This window comes from Phyllostomus discolor, chromosome 1 (assembly GCF_004126475.2).
Source record: "Phyllostomus discolor isolate MPI-MPIP mPhyDis1 chromosome 1, mPhyDis1.pri.v3, whole genome shotgun sequence".
NCBI lineage: Eukaryota > Metazoa > Chordata > Mammalia > Chiroptera > Phyllostomidae > Phyllostomus > Phyllostomus discolor.
The window spans coordinates 169,125,028-169,149,904 of NC_040903.2; the positions used below are offsets into that span (position 1 = coordinate 169,125,028).

Consider the following 24,877-nt stretch of genomic DNA (forward strand, 5'->3'; position numbering starts at 1 on the left):
AGTTAAAAATGCATGAGTTTGAAAATGTTTTTAACCTTAATAATAGGAAGAAATTCCTAAAACAATATACAAGTACATTAACTATGAAGAATATTGGTAGAACATAATTACATTAAAATTGAGAACTTGTATTTGTCTAAAATTCCAAAGAGAATGTAAAAGTAAGCCACAGAGTAGATGACTGCAACTTATATAATGAATAAATGTTTAATAATCAGAAGGCATAAAAAGCTGCTACAAGTAATTTTTTAAACTATAGACCACCCAGTAAAAAAGGAACAATGACTTGATCAGGCATTTCACATAAATGGTTATACAATGGCCAGTGAACTTATGAACTAGTCATCAGGGACATGCAAATTAAAAGCAAAATGAGATAGCACTGTATGCTCATCAGAATGGCTAACATTTAAAAGTCTGACAGTACTAAATTTTGGAGAAGGTACACAATGTCGAAAATTCTTATTCCTTGCTGAAGAGAATATAAATTGGCTGTCTACTTTGGAAAGCAGCTTGGAACTATCAAGTAAAGTTAAGGATAAGCATATCCTCAGACTTGGAAATTTGACAAGGCATATTCCCTAGAGCAGCGGTCTGTAACCTTTTTGGCACCATTGACTGGTTTTGTGGAATACAATTTGTCCATGGACCAGGGTGGTGGGGGAGACAAGAGGCAGAGCTCAGGCACTAATTTGAGTGAAGCTTTGCTCACTTGCTGCTCACCACCTGCTGTGTGGTCTAGTTTCTAACAGGTCACGGACTCGGACAGGTCCATGGCCCAGCTATTGGGGACACCTGCCCTAGATAAATTCTTGATATGGGTAACAGGATAAGTGTATAAGAATGTACATGGCACTGTTATTTGTCATAGCCCAACTGAAAACAATTTACCCATCCAAAGATGAATGAGTAAATATATTACATGGTCAAGATGACAGCATAGGTAAACATGACTCACCTCTTTGCACAACCACATCAAAATTACAACTAAACTATAGAACAACCATCACTCAGAACTGTCAGAAATCGAGTTGAATGGAATTCTGACAACTACAATAGGAGGTGCAGGTGTGGGACAGACTGGTCCCACATCCACTTGTGGTGGATAAAAACTCATCAAGGGGATAGAATATTCAGAATAAAATGGAATGGCACCCAGTAGATAACTTAGAAATACATCTCAAAAAAGAGATCAAAGTATCAGGTCCTCAAAAAGTGGTTTATGAGAATAACCAAATGAATACCAGCTGGACAGAAGCCTTATAACCACAGACAAATGGAAGAAACCACTTCACCACAATGTGATTGGTAAGGAGTATGGAGAAGGTGTGAGAGGACTGGCTGGGCTCCTATGAGTGGCAGCTGAAGTTCTAGATGGATATTTCAGAGGTCAAGGAGTTCCCCCTGAGAAGTCAGGGGTCTAAAACCCAAGCTGGGCTCCCTAGTCCACAGCACCAAAGCTGAAAAGGAACCCAGGCAACATCCAGCTATGAAGAGTAGCAGGATTTCTGTCTGCCAGGGCAAGATGACTGGAGACACACAGGGCCTTTTAAAGAGCCAATGCACAAAATTTCATTTGCAGCCACTTACCCTGGTTTCCAGCAGAGGAAGGGAGGAGTGGATCAGAGATGTCTGGAGCTGGTGGTTCTGGGGTACTCTACCAAGATCCCTGTGCTGAGTCATTTCCCATACTGCAGAAGCCATCTTTCTCAGGCAAAGCACTCTTCTCCAAGTGGCATCAACCTGAGAGGAAGCAATAGCCCTGGCACATCCTATGGTTTTTAAGCCAGACTGCTGATCAAAGCTGGATTAAACTAACAACTGAGCCACTTATCAGCTGATTAGTTTAACATCTAAGATAGAAATACAAAGAAGCAGCCAAAACAAGACACACAGACCCCAAATGAAAGAGCAAGAGAATTAATTATCCAGAAGCAAAAGATGAAATGGAAGGAAGCAATTTATCAGATAGAGAGTTTAGGGTAATGATTATAAGAATTCTCAACAGTGTGAAAAAAAGACATAGAAACTATAAAAAGCCAATCAGAAATAAAGAATGCGATATCTGAGATAAGGAATACACAGTAGGTTAGATGAAGCAGAGGACAGAATTAGTGTTTTGGAAGACAAGGTAGAAGGAAAACACCTAGGCAGAGCAGCAAAAAGATGAAAATTTTTTAAAAAATGAGAGCTTAAGAAACATTTTGGACAACATGAAGCATAACAACATTTGTATCATGGGAATATCAGAAGGAAAAGAGTGAGCAAGGAATGAGAACCTATTTGAAGAAATAATGACTGAAAACTTCCCTAATGTGAAGGAAAAAATCACACAAGTTCAGGAAGCTCAGAGAGTCCCAAACAAGTTGGACCAAAAGAGGCTTACATCAAGACACATCGTAATTAAAATGACAAAGCTTGAAGACAAGGAGAGAATCCCAACAGCCCCAAGAGAAAAGTAGGTAATTACCTACAAGTGACCACCAGTTAGAGTGGCATCAGATTACTCAACAGAAACATTTCAATCCACAAGGGAGTGGCATGAAATAAGGTGATAAAAAGCAAGGACCTCCAATCAAGGCTGCTTTACCCATAGACACTATCATTTAAAATCAAAGGAGACATAAGGAGCTTCCCAGACAAGAAAAGCGAAAAGAGTTTGTTAATAACAAACCAGTACTGCAAAGAGCCTGCTTTAAGAAAAAAGAAAAAGGAAGGAAAAAAGTCAGAGGAAAACAGTCTAAGAATAAAATAGCACTACACATGTTCTCTGTCAATAATCACCTTAAATGTAAATGGCTTAAATGCTCCAACCAAAAGACAGAGAGTAGCTGAATGGATAAAGAAAAGAAGACCCATAAATATGCTGCCTCTGAAAAGCCCATTGTACATCAAAAGATTCAGGCAAACCAAAAGAAAAGCCTTGGAAAAAGGTATTTCATGAAAATAGAAAAGAAAAAAAAAGCTGGGGTAGCAGTATTACACTCGACAAAATAGACTTTAAAACAAAAACTATAATAAGAGACAAAGAGGACACTACATAATGATGAAGGGAACAATCCAACAAGAGGATATAACCCTAGTCAACATTTATGCACCCAACATGGGAGCACATTAATGTACAAAGCAAATCTTGATGGACATAAAAGGAGAGACCATCATAAATAGTCATCGTTGGCAATTTTAATAGCCCCTTGAACTTGCAGCCAAGATGGAGGCATAGGTAGATATGCTTCACTTCCTCACACAACCAAAAGAATGACAAAAACCAATTAAAAAAAAAAAAAACATAACTGCCAGAAAATCAAACCAAGAAGTTAAAGAATAAATATTCATCCAGACCAGTGCACCAAGACAAAGAAAAATGGCCCAAATGAAAGAATGAATAAAAACTCCAGAAAAAGAACTAAGCGAGGAAGAGATAAGCAACCTATCAGATGCAGAGTTCAAAACACTGGTAATCAGGATACTCAGAAATGATTGAGTTTGGCCATAAAATAAAAGAAGTGAAGGCTATACAGTCTAAAATAAAGGAGACAGTGAAGGTAAGAAAACGAGGACTCAAAGATTTGGACCAGAAGGAAGAAATAAACATTCAACCAGAATATAATGAATAAACAAGAATTCAAAAGTAAAAAAAAAAAAAATGAGGAGAGGCTTAGGAACGTCTGGGACAACTTTAAAACTTTCAACATCTGAATCATAGGATTGCCAGAAGGAGAAGAGGAAAAAAAAGAAATTAAGAAATTAAAGAAATTTGAAAAAATAATGAAGGAAAACTTCCCCAGTCTGGTGAAGGAACTAGACATGCAAGCCCAGGAAGCTTAGAGAGTCCCAAAGAAGTTGGAACCAAGGTGGAACACACCAAGAAAACATAATTAAATTATCCAAGACTAAAGATAAGGAGAGAATCTTAAAAGCAGCAAGAGAAAAGGAGGCAGTTACCTACAAAGGAGTTCCCATAAGAGTATCAGCCAATTTCTCAAAAGAAACCTTACAGGCAAGAACAGGGCTGGAAAGTATTCAAAGTCTTGAAAGGCAAGGGCCTACATCCAAGATTACTCTATTCATTAAATCTATCATTTAGAATGGAAGGGCAGATAAAGTGTTTCCCAGGTAAGGTAAAGTTAGAGGACTTTATCATCATCAAGTCCTTATTATATGTAATGTTAAAAGGACTTATCTAAGAAAATGAAAAAGATCAAAACTATGAACAGTAAAATGACAACAAACTCAACTATGAACAACTGAACGTGAAACAAAACAAAACTAAGCAAACAACTAGAACTAGAACAACTAGAACAGGAATAGACTAGAACAATCTAGTCTATTCTAGACTAGAATCACAGAAATGGAGATCACATGGAGGGTTATCAGCAGGGAGGGGGAGGAAGGAGAATGGGGGGAAAGGTACAGGGAATAAGGAGTATAATTGGTAGTTAGAATATAGACAGGGACAGGTTTAGAATAGTATAGGAAATGGAGAAGCCAGAGAACTTATGTGTGACCCATGCACATGAACTAAGGTGCGAGGATGCTGGAGGAAGGGGGGTGCAGGGTGGAGGGGGATAAAGGGGAGGAAAAATGGGACAACTGTAATTACATAATCAATACAATATTCTTTAAAAAAAAAAAACACCTCTTCAATGGATAGATCTTCCCAGTAAAACTTCAACAAGGAGACAGTGGCCTTAACAATACACCAGATCAAATGGATTTAATTGATATCTTCAGATATTTACCCCAAAACAGCGGAATATGAACACATTTTAAGTGCATATGGAACATTTTCTAGGATAGACCACACGTTGGGACACAAAAGAAGTCTTAATGAATTTAAGATAATTGAAATCACATCAAGCATCTTCTCTGACCACAATGCTATGAAACTAGAAATCAATCACAAGAAGAATACAGAAAAAACAGAAAGACATGGAAGCCAAATAACATGTTATTAAACAATGAATGGGTCAACAATGAGATCAAGGAAGAAATTAAAAGATACCTTGAAACAAATGATAATGAGGACACAATAATCCAAAATCCGTGGGACACTGGGAAAGCAATCCTAAAAAGGAAATTCATGGCATTTCTGGCCCATGTCAAAACACAAAAATCTCAAATAAAGAATGTAACTTCACGCTTAAAGGAATTTTAAAAAGAACAACAAACAAAATGCAAAGTGAGTAGAACAAAGGAAATAACAAAGATCAGACCAAAAAGAAATGAAATGGAGTCTAAAAAAATTATACAAAAAATCAGTGAATCTAAGAGCTACTCTTTGAGATGATAAACAAGATGGACAAACCTTTAACCAGACTCCTCAAGAAAAGAGAGGACCCAAATAAATAAAATCAGAAATGAAAGAGGAGAAATAACTGATACCAAAGGAATACAAAGTATTGTAAGAAAATATTATGAACAATTGCATGCCAACAAAGTGGACAATCTGGATGAAATATATAAATTCCTAGAAACATAAAATCTTCCAAAAATAAATCAGGAAGAATTAGAGAATCTGAATAGACAGATTATACCTAATGAAATTGAAGCCATAATAAAAAAAAAACTCCCAACAAACATAAGCCCTGGACTAGGAAGCCTGAGAGCTGATTTTTACCAAACATTCCACAAAGCAGTACCTCTCCTTCTCAAACTATTTCACAAAATTCAAGAGGACAGAAGGCTCTCAAACTCATTTTACAGGGCCAGCATTGTCCTTATTCCAAAACCAGAGAAAGACACTACAAAGTATTAGGATACCCAATAAAGCAGTTCATCAAAATGATCATACGCCATGATCACGTGGAATTTATTCTGGGCATGCAAGGTCGATATAACACTCGCAAATCAATACATGTGATTCACCACATAAACAAAATGAAGGATAAAAAAACAATCATATCAATAGATGAAGAAAACCTTTCGATAAAATCCAGCACACATTTATGATTAAAACTCTCAGCAAAGTGGGAATAGAAGGAACATACCTAATCATAACAAAGACCATATATGGCAAACCCAGTGCTGGTGTCATACTCAGTGGGCAAAAACTACATGTGTTCCCCTTAATATCAGGAACAAGAAAGGGATGTCAGCTTTACCTCTCTTACTCAACAGAGCCCTGGAAATCCTTGCCACAGTAATCAGACAAGAAGAGATAAAAGGCATCCAAATTATTTGCAGATGTCATGATACTATACATAGAGAACCCAAAGATTCCACCAGGAAACAACTAGAAGTGATAAATGAACTCAGTGAAGTAGCAGGATACAAAATGAATATTCAAAAATCAGTTGCGTTCTTATATGCCAATAATGAACTAACAGGGAAATTAAGAAAACAATCCCATTTACAATTGCTTCAAAAAGAATGAAATACCTAGGAATAAACCTAACCAAGGATGTAAAAGACCTGTACTCGGAAAATTATAAGACACTGAAGGAAGAAATTGAAGAAGATAGAAATAATTGGAAGCGCATACCATGTTCATGAATAGGAAGAGTTAACATTATTAAAATGTCCATACTACCCAATGCAATCTATAGATTGACTGCAGTTACTATCAAGATTCCAATGACATATTTTACAGAACTACAACAAATATTTCAAAAATGTATATGGAACCACAAAAGGCCCTGCATAGCAAAAGTGATCCTGAGAAAGAAGAACAAAGTTTGAGGAATCATACTACCTAATGTCAAACTGTACAACAAGGCCATAGTAATCAAAACAGCCTGGTACTGGCGTAAAACACACATAGATCAATGGAACACAATTGGGAGCCTGGAAATAAATGCACACCTTTATAGTCAATTAATATTCAACAGAGGAAGCAAGCACATACAATGGACTAGAGATAGTTTATTCAACAAATGGTGTTAGGAAAACTGGGCAGATACATGCAGAAAAATGATACTAGACCACCTTCTTACACCACACACAAGAATGAACTCAAAATGGATTAAAGACTTAAATGTTAGACCTGAAAACATAAAAATCCTAGAAGAAAACATAGGCAGCAAAATTTCAGACATTGCTCGTAGAAATTTTTTGTCAGTTATATGTCTCCAGGTGAGGGAAACAAAAAATAAACAAATGGGACTTCACCAAACTGAAAAGTGTTTGCACAGCAAAGGATACTATCAACATAATAAATAGACAACCCACAGAATGGGAAAATATATTCACCAATACATTTGATAAGGGGTTAATATCCAAAATTTATAAGAAACTTACAAAATTCAACACTAAGAAAATCAAACAATCCAATTTAAAAAATGGGCGAAGGACCTGAGTAGACATTTCTCCCAAAGGGACATACACATGGCTAATAGATATATGAAAAGATGCTCAACATCACTAATCATTAGAGAAGTGCAAATAAAAACCACAATGAGATACCATCTCACAGCTGTCAGAATGGCTATCAATAAATCAAAAACAAGTGCTGGCAAGGACGTGAACAAAGGGGCACCCTTTTGAACTGTTGGTGGGAATGCAGACTGGTGCAGCCACTATGTAAAGCAGTATGGAAATACCTCAAAAAATTAAAAATGGATCTGCCTTTCAACCCAGGAATCCTACTTCTGGGAATATATACAAAGGAACCCAAAACACTAATTCTAAAGAACATAAGCACCCCTATGTTCATTGCAGTGTTATTTACAATTGCTAAGATATGGAAGCAACCCAAGTGTCTATCAGTAGATGAGTGGATAAAACAACTATGGGACATTTACACAATGAAATTCCACTTGGCCATAAAAAAGGAGAAAATTTTACACTTTGCAACAGTATGGATGGACCTGAAAAACATTATGCTAAGTGAAGTAAGCGAGTCAGAGAAAGACATATACCATATGATTTCACTCATGTGGAATCTAATAAACAAACTGAACAAAACAGACAGATTCATAGATGGAGAGCAGATGAAAGCTAGTAGGGGGAAGTAAGGGGGTGGAGGGATTAAGGAAAAAGGACTTATGGACAACAGTGTGGTGATTGCTGGGGGGAGGGTGGTATAATAGGACTAAATATTAATGGAAAAATACAATAGAGATTCCATTTTTTAAAATATGGGAAAGATATCTCTGGAGCAAGGAATCCCTGCCCCACTCCAGGCCCCTCAGCCAGGGGTTTCAGTGCCAGGAAGAAGAGTCCCAGTAACTTCTGGCTGCAAAGAGCAGCAGGGATTGAGTCAGTGGAAGAAACTTCTGGAGTCCTCAGCAGTTCCTGTTAAAAAACCCACACTTGGACTTATGGATTCATTCATTCTGAGCTCCAGCACCAGGATAGCAGCCTGAAAGAGACCAGTGGCATAAAGGGAGAAACTGAACTGTCTGACATCAAAGCAAGAACTGGGAGACAGCTTTCTTTCTCCCAAACAGAAAGGTGGGCAGAGACCCCACAAAAGGGCTTTTTCATATGCCCTTTAAGGTCTTTATGAGCCCTCCCCCAAAAGAGTCACAGAGCTGACAGTCAGGGGCCATATATGAAACTGTCTCCTGGCCGACGTGGTTTGCTCTGTCTTCTTGAATCCCTGAGGCTCCACCCCAATCTGTTGAACTTATGGGCCCACCCAATCTGTTGACAGTGGCTTTTCCATATCAGTGTCTGATCTTGGCTCATGCTTCACAACTTCATAGATCCTATCAAACAAGCAACAGCTGGCCTCAGCAAGGCCCAAGCCTCCATACCTTGTGTTAAGTGGCCACAAGCACAGCACTAGCAGCAGCCTGCCTGCATTCACAGCTTGGCTTTGCCTGGGAATCTACAACTCCAGCACAAGTAATAGCCATCTCATTATAGCCCATACAGGGTGACCTTAGGCAGAACACAGGTGGGGATGGACCTTGGCCCATACCACCCGGGAAACCCTAGAGCCTGCACATCCAGTGGACAGCTGTAGACCATGTCAGAACACCACCATCCTACCACCGCATAGCTTATCCTCCACAAAAGGCAGAGGTTGGTTTTCAGTGGTCACAGCCAGTTTTTGCATCTGAGTGGCCTGGGTAAATCCCTCCCATTGACCCGCCAACATCAACCAAGACTCAGTGATAAGGGTGTACGCAGCCCACATGAAGGGCACACCTTGAGTACCAGCTTGGGTGATAGGGGAGGCTATGACACTGAACCCTACAGGACACCTACCACATTGGGCCACATTACCAAGACAGGGAATCCTAGCAGCTCTGCCTAATATACAGAAACAGGAGCCTGCTAAATGAGGAGACAAAGAAACATTTCCCAAATGAAAGAACAGATCAAACTTTAGAAAAGAACTCAACAAATGGAGATAAATAATCTATCAGATGCAGAGTTGCAAAACATTGGTTATGAGAATGCTCAAGGAACATAGCATAAAAATGGTCCAGTCAGAAATGAAGGAAAGAAATAGCAACTTACAGGGAAACAACAATAGAGTGGATGAAGCCAAGAATCAAATCAAAAGTTTGGAACATAAGGAAGCAAAAAACAACCAATCACACACAAGATGAAAAAGGAACCCCTGAAAAACAATTCTAGTGTAAGCTGCCTCTGGGACAACTTGAAGCACCCAAACATTCACATCACAGGTGTGCCAGAAGGAGAAGAACAAGAGCAAGAAATTGGAAATCTATCTGAAAAATAATGAAAGAAAACTTCCCTAATTTTGTGAAGGAAATAGACGTGCAAGTCTAGCAAGTACAGAGAGTCCCAAACAAGATGGATGCAAAGAAGCCCACTTCTAGACACATCATAATGAAAATGCCGAAGGTTAAAGATAAAGACAGAATCTTAAAAGCAGCAAGAGAAAGGCTGTTAGTTATTGCAGGGAAGTTCCCATAAGACTGTCAACTGACAGCCTTTTCTACAAAAACTTTTTCTACAGAAACTATTTTTCTACAGAAACTTTGCAGGCTAGAAGAGATTGAAAAGAAATATTCAAAGTCTTGTAAAGCAGGGACCCATAGCCAAGATTGCTCTACCAAGCAGAACTGTCATTTAGAATCAAAAGTCAGATAAAGAGCTTCCATTACAAGGAAAAACTAAAGGAGTTCATTATCACCAAAATCATTATTATATGAAATGTTACTAGGACTTTTTTAAGAAAAGGTCAAAACTACTAACAATGCAGTGGCAATAAATATGTATCTATCAACAATTGAATCTAAGAAACAAAGTAAGGAAACATGAACAGAGACAGAATCATGGTACAGTGAGCATTTTGAAGATTGCCAGATGGGAAGTGCATGTAGGGGAATGGGGGATGAGGTGAGGGTATTAAGTACAAATAGGTAGTTACAGAATAGCCATGGGTGTGTAAAATACAGTATAGGGAATGGAATAGCCTAAGAATTTATATGCATGATCCCCATAGACATGAATAATGAATAATGAAGTGGGCATTTCCTGCGGGAGTGGTAGATTCTGGGTGGAGGCAGACAAAGGGGAAAAATTGGGGGCAAATATAATAGTATAATCAATAAAATATAATGGAATAAAATAATGTTATAGTAATTAAGGGGATAAATATATTACAGTATATTTGGAACAATTAGAAATAATAGCTGCACACCACTACATACAATTACCATGCATGTTATCTATTTGATTATTTGGTTTATTATTTGTTTTTGCTCTGGAATATAAACTTTATTGAAAGCATAGATCTATTTTGATGCATCTGCATTTTCTCTAACAGGACCTGGGGTACGGTAGTGCATAAAAGGCACCCAAATGAATTAATTAAATGAATACTAATACAGAGATTCAGGCTATGAAAACTTGAAATTTTGTATTGCTCATTATTAGTCTATATAAGTACAATTGATTTTTATATATTGATCCTGTATTTTTTACTGTAGTTACATTTTTGTTGTTTCCTTAAGATTGAAAATTTAGATTCTTTGAAAGACAGTGAGGTTGACTCACTAAAGAAAATTGTTCTAAACAGTTAAAGTGTTAACAAAAATAATGAAAATGTAAAGGAATATGCTCTCAAATTGCTTTTTAAGACTTTAAGTTTTCTTTCTAAATGAAGCAAAGCTGGAAGTCCTACTGTTTTATGTGGTTTACATAGACCCATAACCAATAGATCCGCTTTTAAAGAAAAGGCCTTATTTGGCGCTGCATCAAAAGATTAACAAGTTAATATGAAATGTTTTCGATATATATATGTATAGGTGTGTATACACACACACACAAACCATTTTCTACAATTCACTGCTTTTACTTTTTCAATTTACTGGTCTACTCAACCAACCATCAGTCCCACTTGCATTGTCAAGAGTTTTTTTTACCATTGTAGGATTTTGCAGGAACAAAGAAAATAAATTATAGCCTAGAGCAGAGCAGTTGTTCTCAAACTTTGCTCTCCAGCAGTAGAATAAAACTTAGACAATTGATAAGCAGCTTGAGCTAGAATTCTTTTAAAACTTCTTAACAAGCACCCCCATTTGGAAACTATTGGTTAGAGTATTATTACTTGTGCAGATATATGTCAAGATCTGTGGTATTCAAAGAGTAAGTATTCAAGAAGATTATTTGGATGTGGAAAGAAAACATTGACCCTCTTATTTTTTTAGCATTGTATTAATTTGTACTTGTTTTATTATGCATATGTTTTATTAATATAGTAGTACATATAAATAGTTTATAAATATATTTTAAGGATGAGAAGGCAATCAAAATATGTTGTTTATACAGTATAAGTCTATTTTTCTACAATAATCAAAATATAATGCAGGGAGAGTAGAGATGCCCAATTTTGTTTTCCTATGGCTTAAAACACTGAATTTACTTTTCTAGTGTACCTCCAATGACAAATATTAAATAAGAATCACTAGGCAAATACTGTCCCTGCTTAATATACATTAACTTTTCTTTAGGAAAATAAAATTAGTTATGTCTACTTTTATTTCCACCACACCTGGCTGGGAAGTAAGTAAATAAAATGGAAAAGCTTAATCTCATGTATTAACACCTTTAAATTTTCCTTGCTTTAAACACAAAACATTCATATTTCAGTAAAAAAAACTGATATTTTCTTATTTTTCCTCCTGAAATACTTTATTTTTTATTTTAATCACTTATATGAATCTTTAAAACCTTAGGAAATAAAGTTGCATGTAATAATTTCATTTAATTTTGGGGGGTAATGAAATACAGCTGAGTAATATATTTTATAATACATTATAGCTGTAAGCAAAATTGGAAACAGTTGGGTGTCAATTTTAATGTTGATTTTTTTCATAAGTAATATTTGTAAATTTACTATTGTACTAGAATAAAACCCTGAAGAGTGATACAGGTTTCTTTGTTATTGCTTTTAACCTTAATCATGATCAGTGAGACAGTCATTTGTTTTCTAGATTGATGACATTGTAAAAGCTGTTGGTAACTGCAGCTACAACCAACTAGTGGAGAAGATCATCTCTTGTAAGCAGTCAGACAATAGTGAGCTGGTTAGTGAAGGTGGGTGAGTGTTGCTATTTCCTGGCTTATTCATGGCAAAATAACTTATCTGGTAATTTAATGTCTTATAAATGTCTAAAATAAGACTTCTCAAACACAAATGTTGCTGCTTGTAGGAATTAAGAGAAATAATTATTCATAAAGTTGCCAGTGAAAGGTATTTTCTAGAAACTTCTTTACTTGTAAAATGAGGCTGGCATTGTAATAAAAGTCTTTGGAATCTCCAGCTAGGTTTCATATAGTCAGTTACCAAGGGTAACTGATAATTTCTGTTTTTAAAAATGATTATTATTTAGGAGTACTACATTAACTATATAATTCATCCTGAACACTCCAGTTGACTGAGATGAGTATTACAGTACTTACATGTTCATTTTTGTAGAGTTCTGCCTTATGTTTCAGTACAATATAAATTGTATATAAAGCTCCATTCTGGATCAGAGTAAACCCTTGATCATTCAGTTTTCCTAATCCTTAGCTAATTAAAATTGTTAAGTTCATCATCATCAGGAGTTTCATATTTTTTTTAGTGGCATTCCAAACAGTGAAGGGAAGAGCAGATTTGAAACCAGAATGCTATCAGGAGCCAAAGCATTTGGATATACCTTCTCCACCACCCACCACACTGTTTTATGAATATGGTCAAATACTGAGGCTGCTATTCTCCTCTGTTTGAAGGGTGAACACAAAAAAGAAATCATGGAAAGCAGGGAGTTTATTATTTTTAGACCCATGATTCTTTTAAACATGGTATATTATTATAATATAATGTATGTATTACAATTACTGCATTTTTAAAAGATTTTACTTATTTATTTTTAGAGAGGGGAAGGGAAGAAGAAGAGAACTTCTCAGTGTGTGGTTGCCTGTTGTGTGACACCCCCTACTGAGGACCTGGCCTGTAACCCAGGCATGTGCCCTGACTGGGAATCCAATTCGTGACCCTTTGGTTCACAGGCCCACACTCAATCTACTGATCTATCCCAGCCAGTGCTATATTTTTTAAAAGTTAAAATTAAGAGACTATGCCCTGGCTGGTGTAGCTCAGTGGATTGAGCACGGGCTGGGAACCAAAGTGTCCCAGGTTCGATTCCCAGCCAGGGTACATTCCTGGGTTGTAGACCATGACCCCCAGCAACTGCACATTGATGTTTCTCTCTCTCTCTCTCCCCCTCCCTCCCTCCCTTCCTCCCTTCCCTCTCTAAAAATAAATAAATAAAATCTTTAAAAAAAATTAAGAGACTATAAGAGTATATGAAAGCATATAAAAGAAGACATGTACATGAATCCCATACAATATTAATCAGAACCCAATTAATTATATCACTCCATTATCCATAAGTTTAGCATTATTTTTAGGCAAGAGGCAAGTAACAAGAAAATACACTGTATTTTAGTTGAGGTTTACCCTAGTCTTCTACTTGCAATAAACATATAAATAAATATACAGGGATATTGGTCATTGATTTGCATGACAGCACTTTCACTACAATTGAAGGCAGCAAAGTTTAAATTTTAGGGGAAGGAAGAGTAACAAAAGCTGTTAAAAGTATTTTCTCTCAATTAACAAAACTTCACTGATTAGAACTTATTCAGTCTTTTATTACTATAAATATATTCCTAAACAGCAGGCTATATAGAAAATTTCCATTTACAGATCCCTATTTTCACTGTAACTTCCAATATGCTATTCAGTAGTAATGGAGGGAATAATAGGATTCAAAAAGTGTTAACGGAATGATAACCAATAAGTGATATTTGGGTGAATAGATTTATAGGGTAAGAAGCTATAGGAAACAGTTTAACAGCATTTTTACAGGTCGACAGTTTCCCAAGTTGACCTGTAATGTAAACAAGGTAAGACTTAGATAATACACTAATTAACAAATGTACAACAATAACAAAACCCAGTCCCTTTTTCGCTTCTCCTTTTCTCAACCTGATGCTACAACTATTATTATTGTTGTTGTTATTGTTATTATTTATGACATTGATTCCCTAGGATAATGAAAAATAATAGCTAATTTATATAGTATTTATAACTTGAGAAGAACGTCTTGGTAAAAGCAATAAAGGGATTATCTTTTTTAATGGTATAGGATTTGGGGGCATTATATACCAGAATTCATTAATTCCTTGATATATATGCATTTTATAGTTATGAAATTCTGCATATCAGATTTCCAGATCAAGGAATAATTATATAGAGAATTCAGTACAATTAAAATGCTAAACTAGTTTTTGTTTATCAGAAACTACAAGTGTGTCATGTTTGAAATAATTATTTAACCCCAATGGTTACTTGTATAAGGCACTAAGAAATCACAGGAAAAAAGAGGCCACAACAGACATTTTTATAATGTAGTATCTAGCTTCCCTTTATCATTTTATTCATCATATTTTCTTGGACATAGTGTTCAACTGAAGTATTCTGCTTTCTTTTCTGTTTGTCCTTCAACTGTAACTTTCCTTGTGAATCAATAAAATATCCAAAAGGTGGTTATTTCTAATCCTTCTGTATTAAAATGTATTAAGCTTCGGTCTTGAATGGTAACTAATTTTTTTAATTCAAATATTTCATCTTTATAAGGTGTAAAATACTAGAAATACTTTCCTTGTCATTCTTTCTGATAGATAGTTTTTAGCTGACATTCAAATAGAATAAAATATGCTTTCAACTTCTTTCAGATGATACTCATTTTATTTTGATGGCAACACTTTTAAAGTGAAAGCACAAAACTTTTAGATGTACAGAGTATGTATTATTTGCTAACTCATCTGGGCATTCATACTTTATTGAGTCTAGTTGTAATGGTGGGTTGTGGCAAGGCAGCAAAAAACAACAACAAAAATAGCACAGTACAAGCTTCCAGACTTCAGAGTTGGTCATTTAATTCCACATGCTCTCTCAGGAATAATTTCTTCTTTAACAATTATTTCCAGGTTAAAAAAATATATATATATTTATATATACACACATATATATTTAAAGAAATAATTCCTAAATATTCATTAATTCAAATATTTATTGAGCCTTTATTGTGTGCTATATACATGCTTAAGGTTATAGTTTGAATTCATATAATTTTGATTAAATAATGATTTTCTTAATTTTGAAAAATGTCAATAAAAACATTGGAATAGCACAATGAATATATGTGTCTGTGTGTGCATGTACATGCTTTACCTAAATTCAGCAATTATTAACATATTGAATTTTTGCTTTCTTTCTGTATTCTCACACACATTTTTCCCTAAATCATGTGAGTAGTGGCAAATATCATAGCACTTTAACTATTAATGTTTTAATATTTGTCTCCTAAAAGCAAAGAATTCTCCTATATAATCACCTTAAAATTATCTCAGGAAATTTATAATTGATACAATACTCTTATCTAATATACTGTTCATATTCAAAATTCCCCAATTGTCCTAATAATGTCCCTTATAGATTTTAAATGTTTTGATGAAGGCTTCAATCAAGGATCATCTAATCGTCCTATCAATTTAGCCTGTTAAAGTCTAAAACAGATCCCTAACCCTTATTTTCTGTTTTTCTGTTCTTTTGTGACATTAACTTTTCTTAATAGTCCAGGCCACTTGTTTTATACAATAGTCCTCCATTTGGATTCATGTGATTGTTTTCTTAGTAGATTTAGGTTATATATTTTTGGTGGAAATACTACATAGGTGACGTTGTATCTTCCCCAGTGCATCAAATCAGGTGGCACATGGTGTCATCAATTCATTATTGGTGATGTTCACAACGATTAAGGTGGTATCTGCCAGATTTTTTGTTATAAAACCCTTTGCCCTTGTAATTAATAAGTAATCTCTGAGGTTAATGCTTTGAAACTGTGTGAATACCGCGTTTCCTAATAATCTTTTACACACTAGAGTGGGCATTTCTTGATTCTTGCTAAATCAGTTATTAATATGGTGGTTATAATATTTCTGTTTTTCCTTTTACATTTATTAATTGGCATTCTATAAAAGTAGTTTCCCTTCTCTTCATTACCCCATTAAAAATTTCTTTATCAGCCATGGCTGGTGTGGCTCAGTGGATTGAGTGCTGACCTGTAAACAAAAGGGTCACCAGTTCATTTTCCAGTCAGGGCACATTGCCTGGGTTGCAGGCCAGGTCCCCAGTAGGGGGTACATGAGAAACAACCACTCACTGATATTCCTCTCCCTCTCTTTCTCCCTTCCCCTCCATCTAAAAATAAATAAATTAAATATTAAAAAAAATTTCTTTATCAATGTAGACTCATGGATACTATCTTATTCAGCATATTATAGATTCATTGTTATCATTGTTCTTTTCAATGCTTATAATTATCCCAAATAAGGCCAATGGGATGGTCTCAAGCTGGATCCAATTTTCTTTTGATATGTTTTCATCATTTCTTGAGTATTTCCTTATTTTCTAGCACAATAAGAAGTTCTGGACTCCCTACTGTTTCCCTGGAATTGAATCATATGAGCCCCTACATTTTCATACTAAAAGAGATTTTTTGTCCCATCTGCTTAAAGAAAAATATTAATACACTGTGATTTTTGAAATCTCACAGTAGATGAATTTAAACAGAGAATCACATCATTTGTTTAAAGCTATCACAGTGACATAGTTAAATTTTGATTGAGTTTAAATTTGAACATGAGTCTCAGCCATTTTTTTTATTTTAATTGTTGTTCCAGTAGTTTTCTGTCTTTTACTCCCATCCCAGCCCACCCCCCACTACTCCCCACCTCCCTCCCATTTCCACCCCCCCTAGTTTTTGTCCATGTGTCCTTTATACTTGTAAACCCTTCCCCTTTTCCCCTGAAATTCCCTCCCCTCTCCCCTCTGATCAACATTTTTAAATAATCTGAATTTCCTTTTATCCTTTTTATTAAGATTTTAAAAAATTTATTTTTGGAGAGAGGGGAAGGGAGAGAAAAGAGAGGGAGAGAAACATCAATATGTGGTTGCCTCTCGTGCTCCCCGAACTGGAGACCTGGCCCACAACCCAGGCATGTGCCCTGACTGGGAATTGAACTAGCGACCCTTTAATTCACAGGCCAGCATCAATCCACTGAGCCATACCAGCCAGGGCCTCTTTTTACCTCATTACCTCTTTTTGTTCCTTTTTGCCTAATTTTAGTGCCTGTCATTCTAACTTCACATCAGGCAGTCAGAACTTTCATCTTCTTGAATAACTCTTCATTAAGAAAGGAAAATAATTTGATAAACTAAGCTAGTATTGAATTTCTGAAACCAGGAGATATTTTCAAACACACTGATGTCAGGAAAATAATTTTTAATTTAAATTTATTTTCAGTAATATTGTTATTGTTACCATTATAATAATTTTCTTATGTTAGTATCATTAATAACACTCTCTATAAGAAAATTGAAATTTAATCTAAATATTGCAAATAAACTATCATTTGAAGCAATGCAGATAAATACACTGCTATGTAACACTTAGAATTGTTTATCAAAATTTGTTTAATTAGTTATGAAAAGTTGAAACTAGATTAGGCTTTCAAATATTCCACTAAAATCACAGGAATGTCATTGTTTAAGAGGTGGTAAAAGAATTAGGAAACATTGTTTTCTGTAAGTCTAAATCACTGTGTTTTATTGTTTGGTACGAAATACAATTCAGTTTGCATTTGTAACAAGAAGCTAATTTTTTAACAATACCAATAATTCTGGGTTCCAGTCTTTATTTTTTTCATAAGTAGTTTCATCCTCAAGAAAGTCACTTATTCTCTCTGAGCCTGTGTCCTGTTCTACAGAAGGAAGCTGAGAAAGCCTGTTCTAATGTTGAATTTTTTAATTTCATACACATGAAAGTGATGTTGAGCTCTATCTCCATTGAATTTTTTTGTGTCTTCTTTTTTTAAAAATAAAGGCTTTTTTCCTGGCTGGCATAGCTCAGTGGATTGAGCATGGGCTGCGAACCCAAGCATCACAGGTTCAATTCCCAGCCAGGGCACATGCCTGGGTTGCAGCAACCGCACATTGATGTTTCTCTGTCTCTCTGTCTTTCTCCCTCCCTTCCCTCTCTAGAACTAAATAAATAAATCTTTTTTAAAAAGATTATTGGGTTTCCTTTAAAAAAATTAATAAATAAAGGTTTTTTTCTTTTAGTCTTGGAGAAAGAGAAACATCAGTTTGTTGTTACATTTATTTATCCATTCATTGGTTGCTTCTTGTGTTTGCCCTAACCAGGAATCAAACCTGCTGCTTTGGTGTATCGGGACACTGCTCACCAACTGAGCTGCTCTGCTCAGTCAGAGCAAATGTTTGTGTTTTCTAGAAAGGATTTGTCAAGAGGACATTGTGTGAGTGAGGTATTGGAGGAGCATTTAGAAATAGCGTTGTGAAGGAAGTGTTTAGTAACCTAGCAGTGGTACTTCTCAGCACAGGCATTATACTTTTAAAATGCTGTATAATAATAAGTGCTTTAGTATATAACCCACATATTCTACTCAATAACTTAGTATTTAGCAAAGTAATAATAGTGATTGAGCGGGATGACTCTATTTCTAAATTTGTAAACCCCACAAGTTGCAAATGGCTATAAATTCCCTTTTGCTGTGGCCTCCTATATGATGTTTTGCACTTCCCCTCCTACCTTAACCAATTTTTTGTAATATTGTGATATACTGGTAACTTTTTACATCCACTTTGTAGCTTGAAGTGGTGTGGCTTGATGCTAAAGGTGAGGGGTGGACACTGAGTGGAATGCCTATGCTGTCCAGCTGCCTCTGGCCCTACCAAGTTTATTTTCAGTTTCTTGTTGAGGCGTCAGTTTCTGAACACGGGTTCAACTTTACTGCCTATATTTGCACCTCTCTGCTCACTTGCGAAGCTTTTTAGAGCACTCTTTTCCCCCTATTATTTCTGAGACTTTTCTTCTTTATTAGAGGAAGGAAACAAAAGGAGGAAGAGAAAAGGCGGGAAGGGAGAAATACAGCCTTTTAAAATATTTATAAAATTGATTCTCATTCCCAGAAGTTAGGTTCTATAACAGTGATTTTCAGCCTTTTTCATTTCATGGCACAAATAAACTAATTACTAAAATTCCATGGCACACCAAAAAAGTATTTTTTGCCAATTGGACACAATTGTAGCAAAAAAGGTATAAGTCTGATTCATTAACATCAGACAGCTATTGTGTCATTTTTTATTAGACCATCTAAGGAAAAAGAAGTCAGTGCTCCTGAGTAGTCACATATTTGCATGTTTTAAAAATTCTTGCAGCATACTGGTTGAAAATCACTGTTCTATAAAGTTGCTATGAAAACTGAATTAATTAGTGAATAATTTAACCAGTGCTCCTATGAGAAACACAAGATTAGGTTCCCTATGAGCCTCTAGTCACAAGATTTTCATTAACTGATAAGTATAGAACCTTGTTTTATGTGCATTTCTGTTTAGAGGCACCTTATTTAATATATATTGTTGATTCAGTAACATTAAACTCATGGCCAACAGCACTATAACTCACCTGAACAAAGCTGCAAAAATATGAATTTTCTCCGTAGTCACATCACAGCCTTTATCCACTTAGGAACACTAACAAGCACTCCAGTATTATGCTTGGGGGCCATTTTACACTGTAAATATCACCCCCCAAACAACACCAATATGGGAAGAATGTGGCACTCAGTCAACTGTGGAAAGGATATTTGTTACAGTATAAGAGCTGAAACAAGGCAGAATGTTGCATTGTTTGACCTCAGTAGGGAATGGCCATGTTCGATGATTCAGTTTCTTTGCAGCTTTGTACATATCTAGGAATGATCCTGAAAGCACAGCAAGTATTAATTTTCAAGTTATAAATAAATTTTAGCTAGTAGGCAAATTTGGCTGATAACAAGAATCAACTATTCATGTATCTTTTAAATTAAACCCCCCAAACTTCTTTATATTTCATTTTGAAAACAAAAGATCATTTCTGTTTCTGAACTGTATATATATAAAATATACATATATACATACACAAGGTGGGACCCAAAAAACCTTTAGAATTTATTTATAAAAAATTGTGCATTTATTCTTACATGTTAAAACTTCAGTCACCTTCAAAGGACTCTCCATTTGATGCAATACGCCTATTGAGATGTTTTTCCACTGCTCAAAACAGTTTTGATCTCGATTTGATGCCAGTTTTTTGCTACTGTTGTTTTTTTGTTTTACTTCTTCCATGCTGGCAAAATGTTTCCCTTTGAGGACTTTTTTCATCTGGGGAAACAAAAAAAATCATCCAGGGTGAGATCAGGTGAATAGAGAGGGTGGGACATTGGGGTCATGCTGTTTTTGATCAAAAACTGATGAACACTCAGCACGGTGTGGACAGGTACACTTATAAATCACCCATCATGAAATGGGCCAGTGTGTTGAAAGAGTCTTCAAAACAAAATCACTGAAGCCAGATGCAGCCTCTCACAACAACACCAGCTGGTACACTAATACAGATGGGTTCCTAGAACATTCTCCTGGTGTGGTAAGCCTGTGCTACAAGGGGCCCACCCTCCAAAAGATACTTCCAGTTATTTGGGGGGTGGTCCCCCCTCATATATAGTGGTATATGTTGGAGGAGATTAGGATAAAAATGGCATCAGTTATCCACTGTTTTCAATTTTACACCTAGTTTTAGTCCTAAGGCAAGAGTTGAGCACTTTATGAACTGAGAATTATTTGGGACCTTTGTTAAAATCTTAAGCAACTTAATTTGTTAAGACCACTTTTAATTTCCAAACACCCGTCATTGGGGAAGTAGCTGTTGACGTACATCTGTCACTCCTACACATTTTTTAAATTGCTAACTCTTGCCTTATTTGTTTTAGCGGGGTTTAATTTTATTGTGTCTGTGTGTTCTGTTGCAAGCTGCCTGAAATCCTTTTTGAAAGTAGGTAAAATATATGTATGTACATTAACTGATAAAAAGAATTTGTAACTGTTTCTTTAGGATGGGAATGCCTATAGACACATCTTCCAACATAAAACAGTAGACTCTCCAATTTGGGTCCATAATGTTATAGTAGGAGAGAAGTCTTGTTCTGACTGGCCTTTTTTCACACTTGGAACACAATGTAAATAGAAAAACTTTTTAAATTTTAAAATTATTCTTCCTTCTAATATTATGCATTGGTTCCATAGGCTTTGTAGCTGAGCAGTTTCTAAATAACACAGCCACTCAACTGACATACCATGGATTATGTGAACTCACTTCAACGGTTCAGGAAGGAGAACTTTGTGTGTTCTTTCGGAATAATCATTTTAGCACCATGACCAAACACAAGGTATGATATAGAAATAGCTATTTAATTGTTATTTGAAATTAAAGGAACTTGAATTAGAGATGTCTTATGATCTGCTTCAAAATAAAAAAAATAGCATAATATTCCTTAACCATCAAATTATGAAAGTAGTTTTATTTTTATTTATTTTAGGTAATTTTTAAATACTTCTTTAGGATGAAATGGACTAGCCATTTAAGTGTTACTTCAAATTTTGTCTTTTTTTAATTTAAATCTCAATTCCTTTTTTCTCATACACACACATTAAAACGTATTTATTCTCTTTTTTAAGAAAAAAAAGATAAACCCTAGAGAGAGAACTAGGATGACAGCTAATGAATGATAGATGTTTATATTTGAGTGGTAAAGGAGTTTAGAAGAAAGAATTAAGTTTTGTTTTTATGATACTGTTTGCTGTTATTAGAGGTATCAGTGTAACTTTAAAGTCTTATGCCATTTATAGCTCTGCCAAAAACTTGACTGGATTCATCCATTTTATTGTCTCTTTATCCATCCCTTTCATTTTTATAGCTACGACGTAATTCAGGAGTTTATCAGTTTATACCTAGGCTTCTGTGGTAGAATACTGCTCTGATCATGCCAATAATATAGCAAAAATGTTCAGTAGCACCTAGAGGTACTAGTTCAGTGCCTACAGGATAACAATGCAAAGTATTTTCTGCTATTCCCCTCTGCCAACACCACTTCAGGCATAATGGCCTGTCTACTCATTAATAATCCTCCATCCCCATACACACTTTATGCTTTTACATTTCTGCACCTTACTGCCATTTATTACTCCTTAATCCCTATTTTAAAAGATCCCACTCCTTTTTGCCTATCCAAATTTCACCTTTTAAGAAGCATTTCGAATACCAATTCTTCAGTAAAGTTACTACTTTTTTTTTTTTTTTTACAGCAGTGGTTCTCAATCCAGATTGCATGCTAGAACTACCTGGGAAGCTTTAAAAAAATACCAATGCACAGCCCTAGCCAGTGAGCTCACTTGGTAGGAGTGACAGCCTGTAACTGAAGGGTTGCAGGTTTGATTCCTGGTTAGAGCACACACCTAGGTTGTGGGTTCAATCCCCGGTTGAGGTGTGTATGATCCTCTATCCAGGTGCATACAGGAGACAACCAGTTGATGTTTCTCTCTCACATCAATGTTTTTCTCTCCTTTCCTCTCTCTAAAAGCAATGAAATAATGTCCTTAGGTGAAGATTAAAAAAAATACCAATGCACAGAGTCCATCACCAACTAAAATCAGCATCCCTGGAGGTGGAACCTGAGCATCAGTATTTTTTTAAATGCTCCCAGGTGGTTTTAATGTGAAGGAAGGGTAAGGTAAGGCTGGGGATCATTCCTCTATCCATCCTTCTGTAGCTGTTGTGGGTCATACCATCCTTACTTTGCCCTTATTGATGAGTTCCTAGTTACCAGTTTTCTTTGTAAATATGTCTTATTTTTCTAAGTGAAAATGTGCTTATTGAAGGTAGGAGTCAGGTCTTCATATTTCTTTCAACATTTTAATCAATAGATTGCACAAAGTAGTGTAAAATAATGATTTGTTTGCTCACATAAGAATATTCTAAATCCCTAGCTCTCTTACCCCTGTATTAGTTATAGACAATGTTCATTTGTATAGCTCCCACATTTGAGCTAGATGTGTGCTGAGTGTGGTCCCAGAGTCATCCATAGTCCTCGAAAATCTAAAGCCAAAAAACATCAGAATTAGAATTGCTGCTAATTAGTAAATACTGCTAAGTCATCTTGCTTTACCTGATCTCTTCAGGTCTACACTTCATTCATTTAACAAATAACTATTGAGCATGATTATGTCTGGGCACTCAGCTAATTACTAGGACTGCAGCCCAAGCAAGGCAGCTATGATTGTTGCCATTTAAGGACCTCCTACTTTGGCAAGGGACAGATCTTAAATAATTGCACAAATAGTTATTATTTCTATTGAGATACACTCTGGAAAGGGTACATCCAACATGCCGAATGCTTTTATTAGGACTTATAACCTGGTTGAGGATGTCAGGAAAGACTTCTTTGAGAAGTAACATTTAAACTGAGGCCTGAACTTTTTTTTTGTTTCTTTTTTAAGAGTTTATGTATTTATTTTATTTTTTATCATTGTTCAAGTACAGTTGTCTCCATTTTTCCCCACATCTCCTCCCACTCCAGCCATCCCCACTTCCCACCCTTGCTCCCCTCTCCCTTTGGTTTGTCTGTGTGTCCTTTGTTTTTATTGATGTTCTGTCATGGAGAGTTTAGATCTGCTTTTCTCATCTCAGCCATTGTTTGGATTTGATAACTCCTAATAAAAGAGGCTAGTATCAGCTAAGAAAAATTAAAACGAGACCTGAAAAGGAATCTTGTAGGAGTTTAATTAGTTAGCAAAATAAATAAAGTAAATAAAAATAATTAAGCAATATGTGTCCAGAGATCCTGAGGAGGGAAAGAACTTAACTCCTTAAGGAATTGAAAGAAGGCCTGTGTGGCTGAAGCATAGAAAGTAAGAAGCATGAAATAAGACTAAAAAGATAGGCAGATACCTGATCTTGAGTTAAGAAAAGAACAGACCTTGGTTTCTTGATGGCTGAATAGTTCCTTTTGTTTTCTCTTTTGGGCTCAGCAGGAACAGATAATTCAATGGGGAAACAAGGTCTCTGGCAGTCATTGTTGATTGTTATACCACCTCCCAAAAACTGAGCTCTAGATGTTCTCTTCTCTGTCAAGGCCATATCCCTGACTAGGAATCCTTTGCTAGTCAGCAGTTTTCCCAGTGTTCCTGTGTAGTTGGGGAGGGGGTGCCCCTTCAGGAGTACTTTCTGTCATATCTCTGTTTCTGGCCTAACTGTGCCTTTCTGTGAGATAATGGTAGCTCAGAGAATGTGTGCATCCTGGTGTTTCTCTTTGCTTCTATTGGGTTGGCCAAAAGGTTCATTTGGTTTTTTCCACAAAATGGCTCTAGTAGCACTTGGTTTTCTTTAACTTTATTCAAAACAATTTTGGTAGATTGTGACAGCTGTCATATCAGCATGCATTTTTTAAAAAACATCAAAATTGTTGAATTTTTGTGGAGCCATTTTAATATTGAAGATGGAGTAAA

The 24,877-nt window shown here is 35.8% G+C and overlaps 1 protein-coding gene across 1 annotated transcript in view; it reads left to right on the forward strand.

The window, feature by feature from the left end:
- MINDY2 (MINDY lysine 48 deubiquitinase 2) overlaps nt 1–24,877 on the forward strand; it is an 87,649-nt gene that overhangs the window by 36,389 nt on the left and 26,383 nt on the right. Inside the window, 2 exon segments of the mRNA XM_028505615.2 lie at nt 12,360–12,462; nt 21,620–21,762. Coding sequence (XP_028361416.1) covers nt 12,360–12,462; nt 21,620–21,762 — 246 coding nt within the window.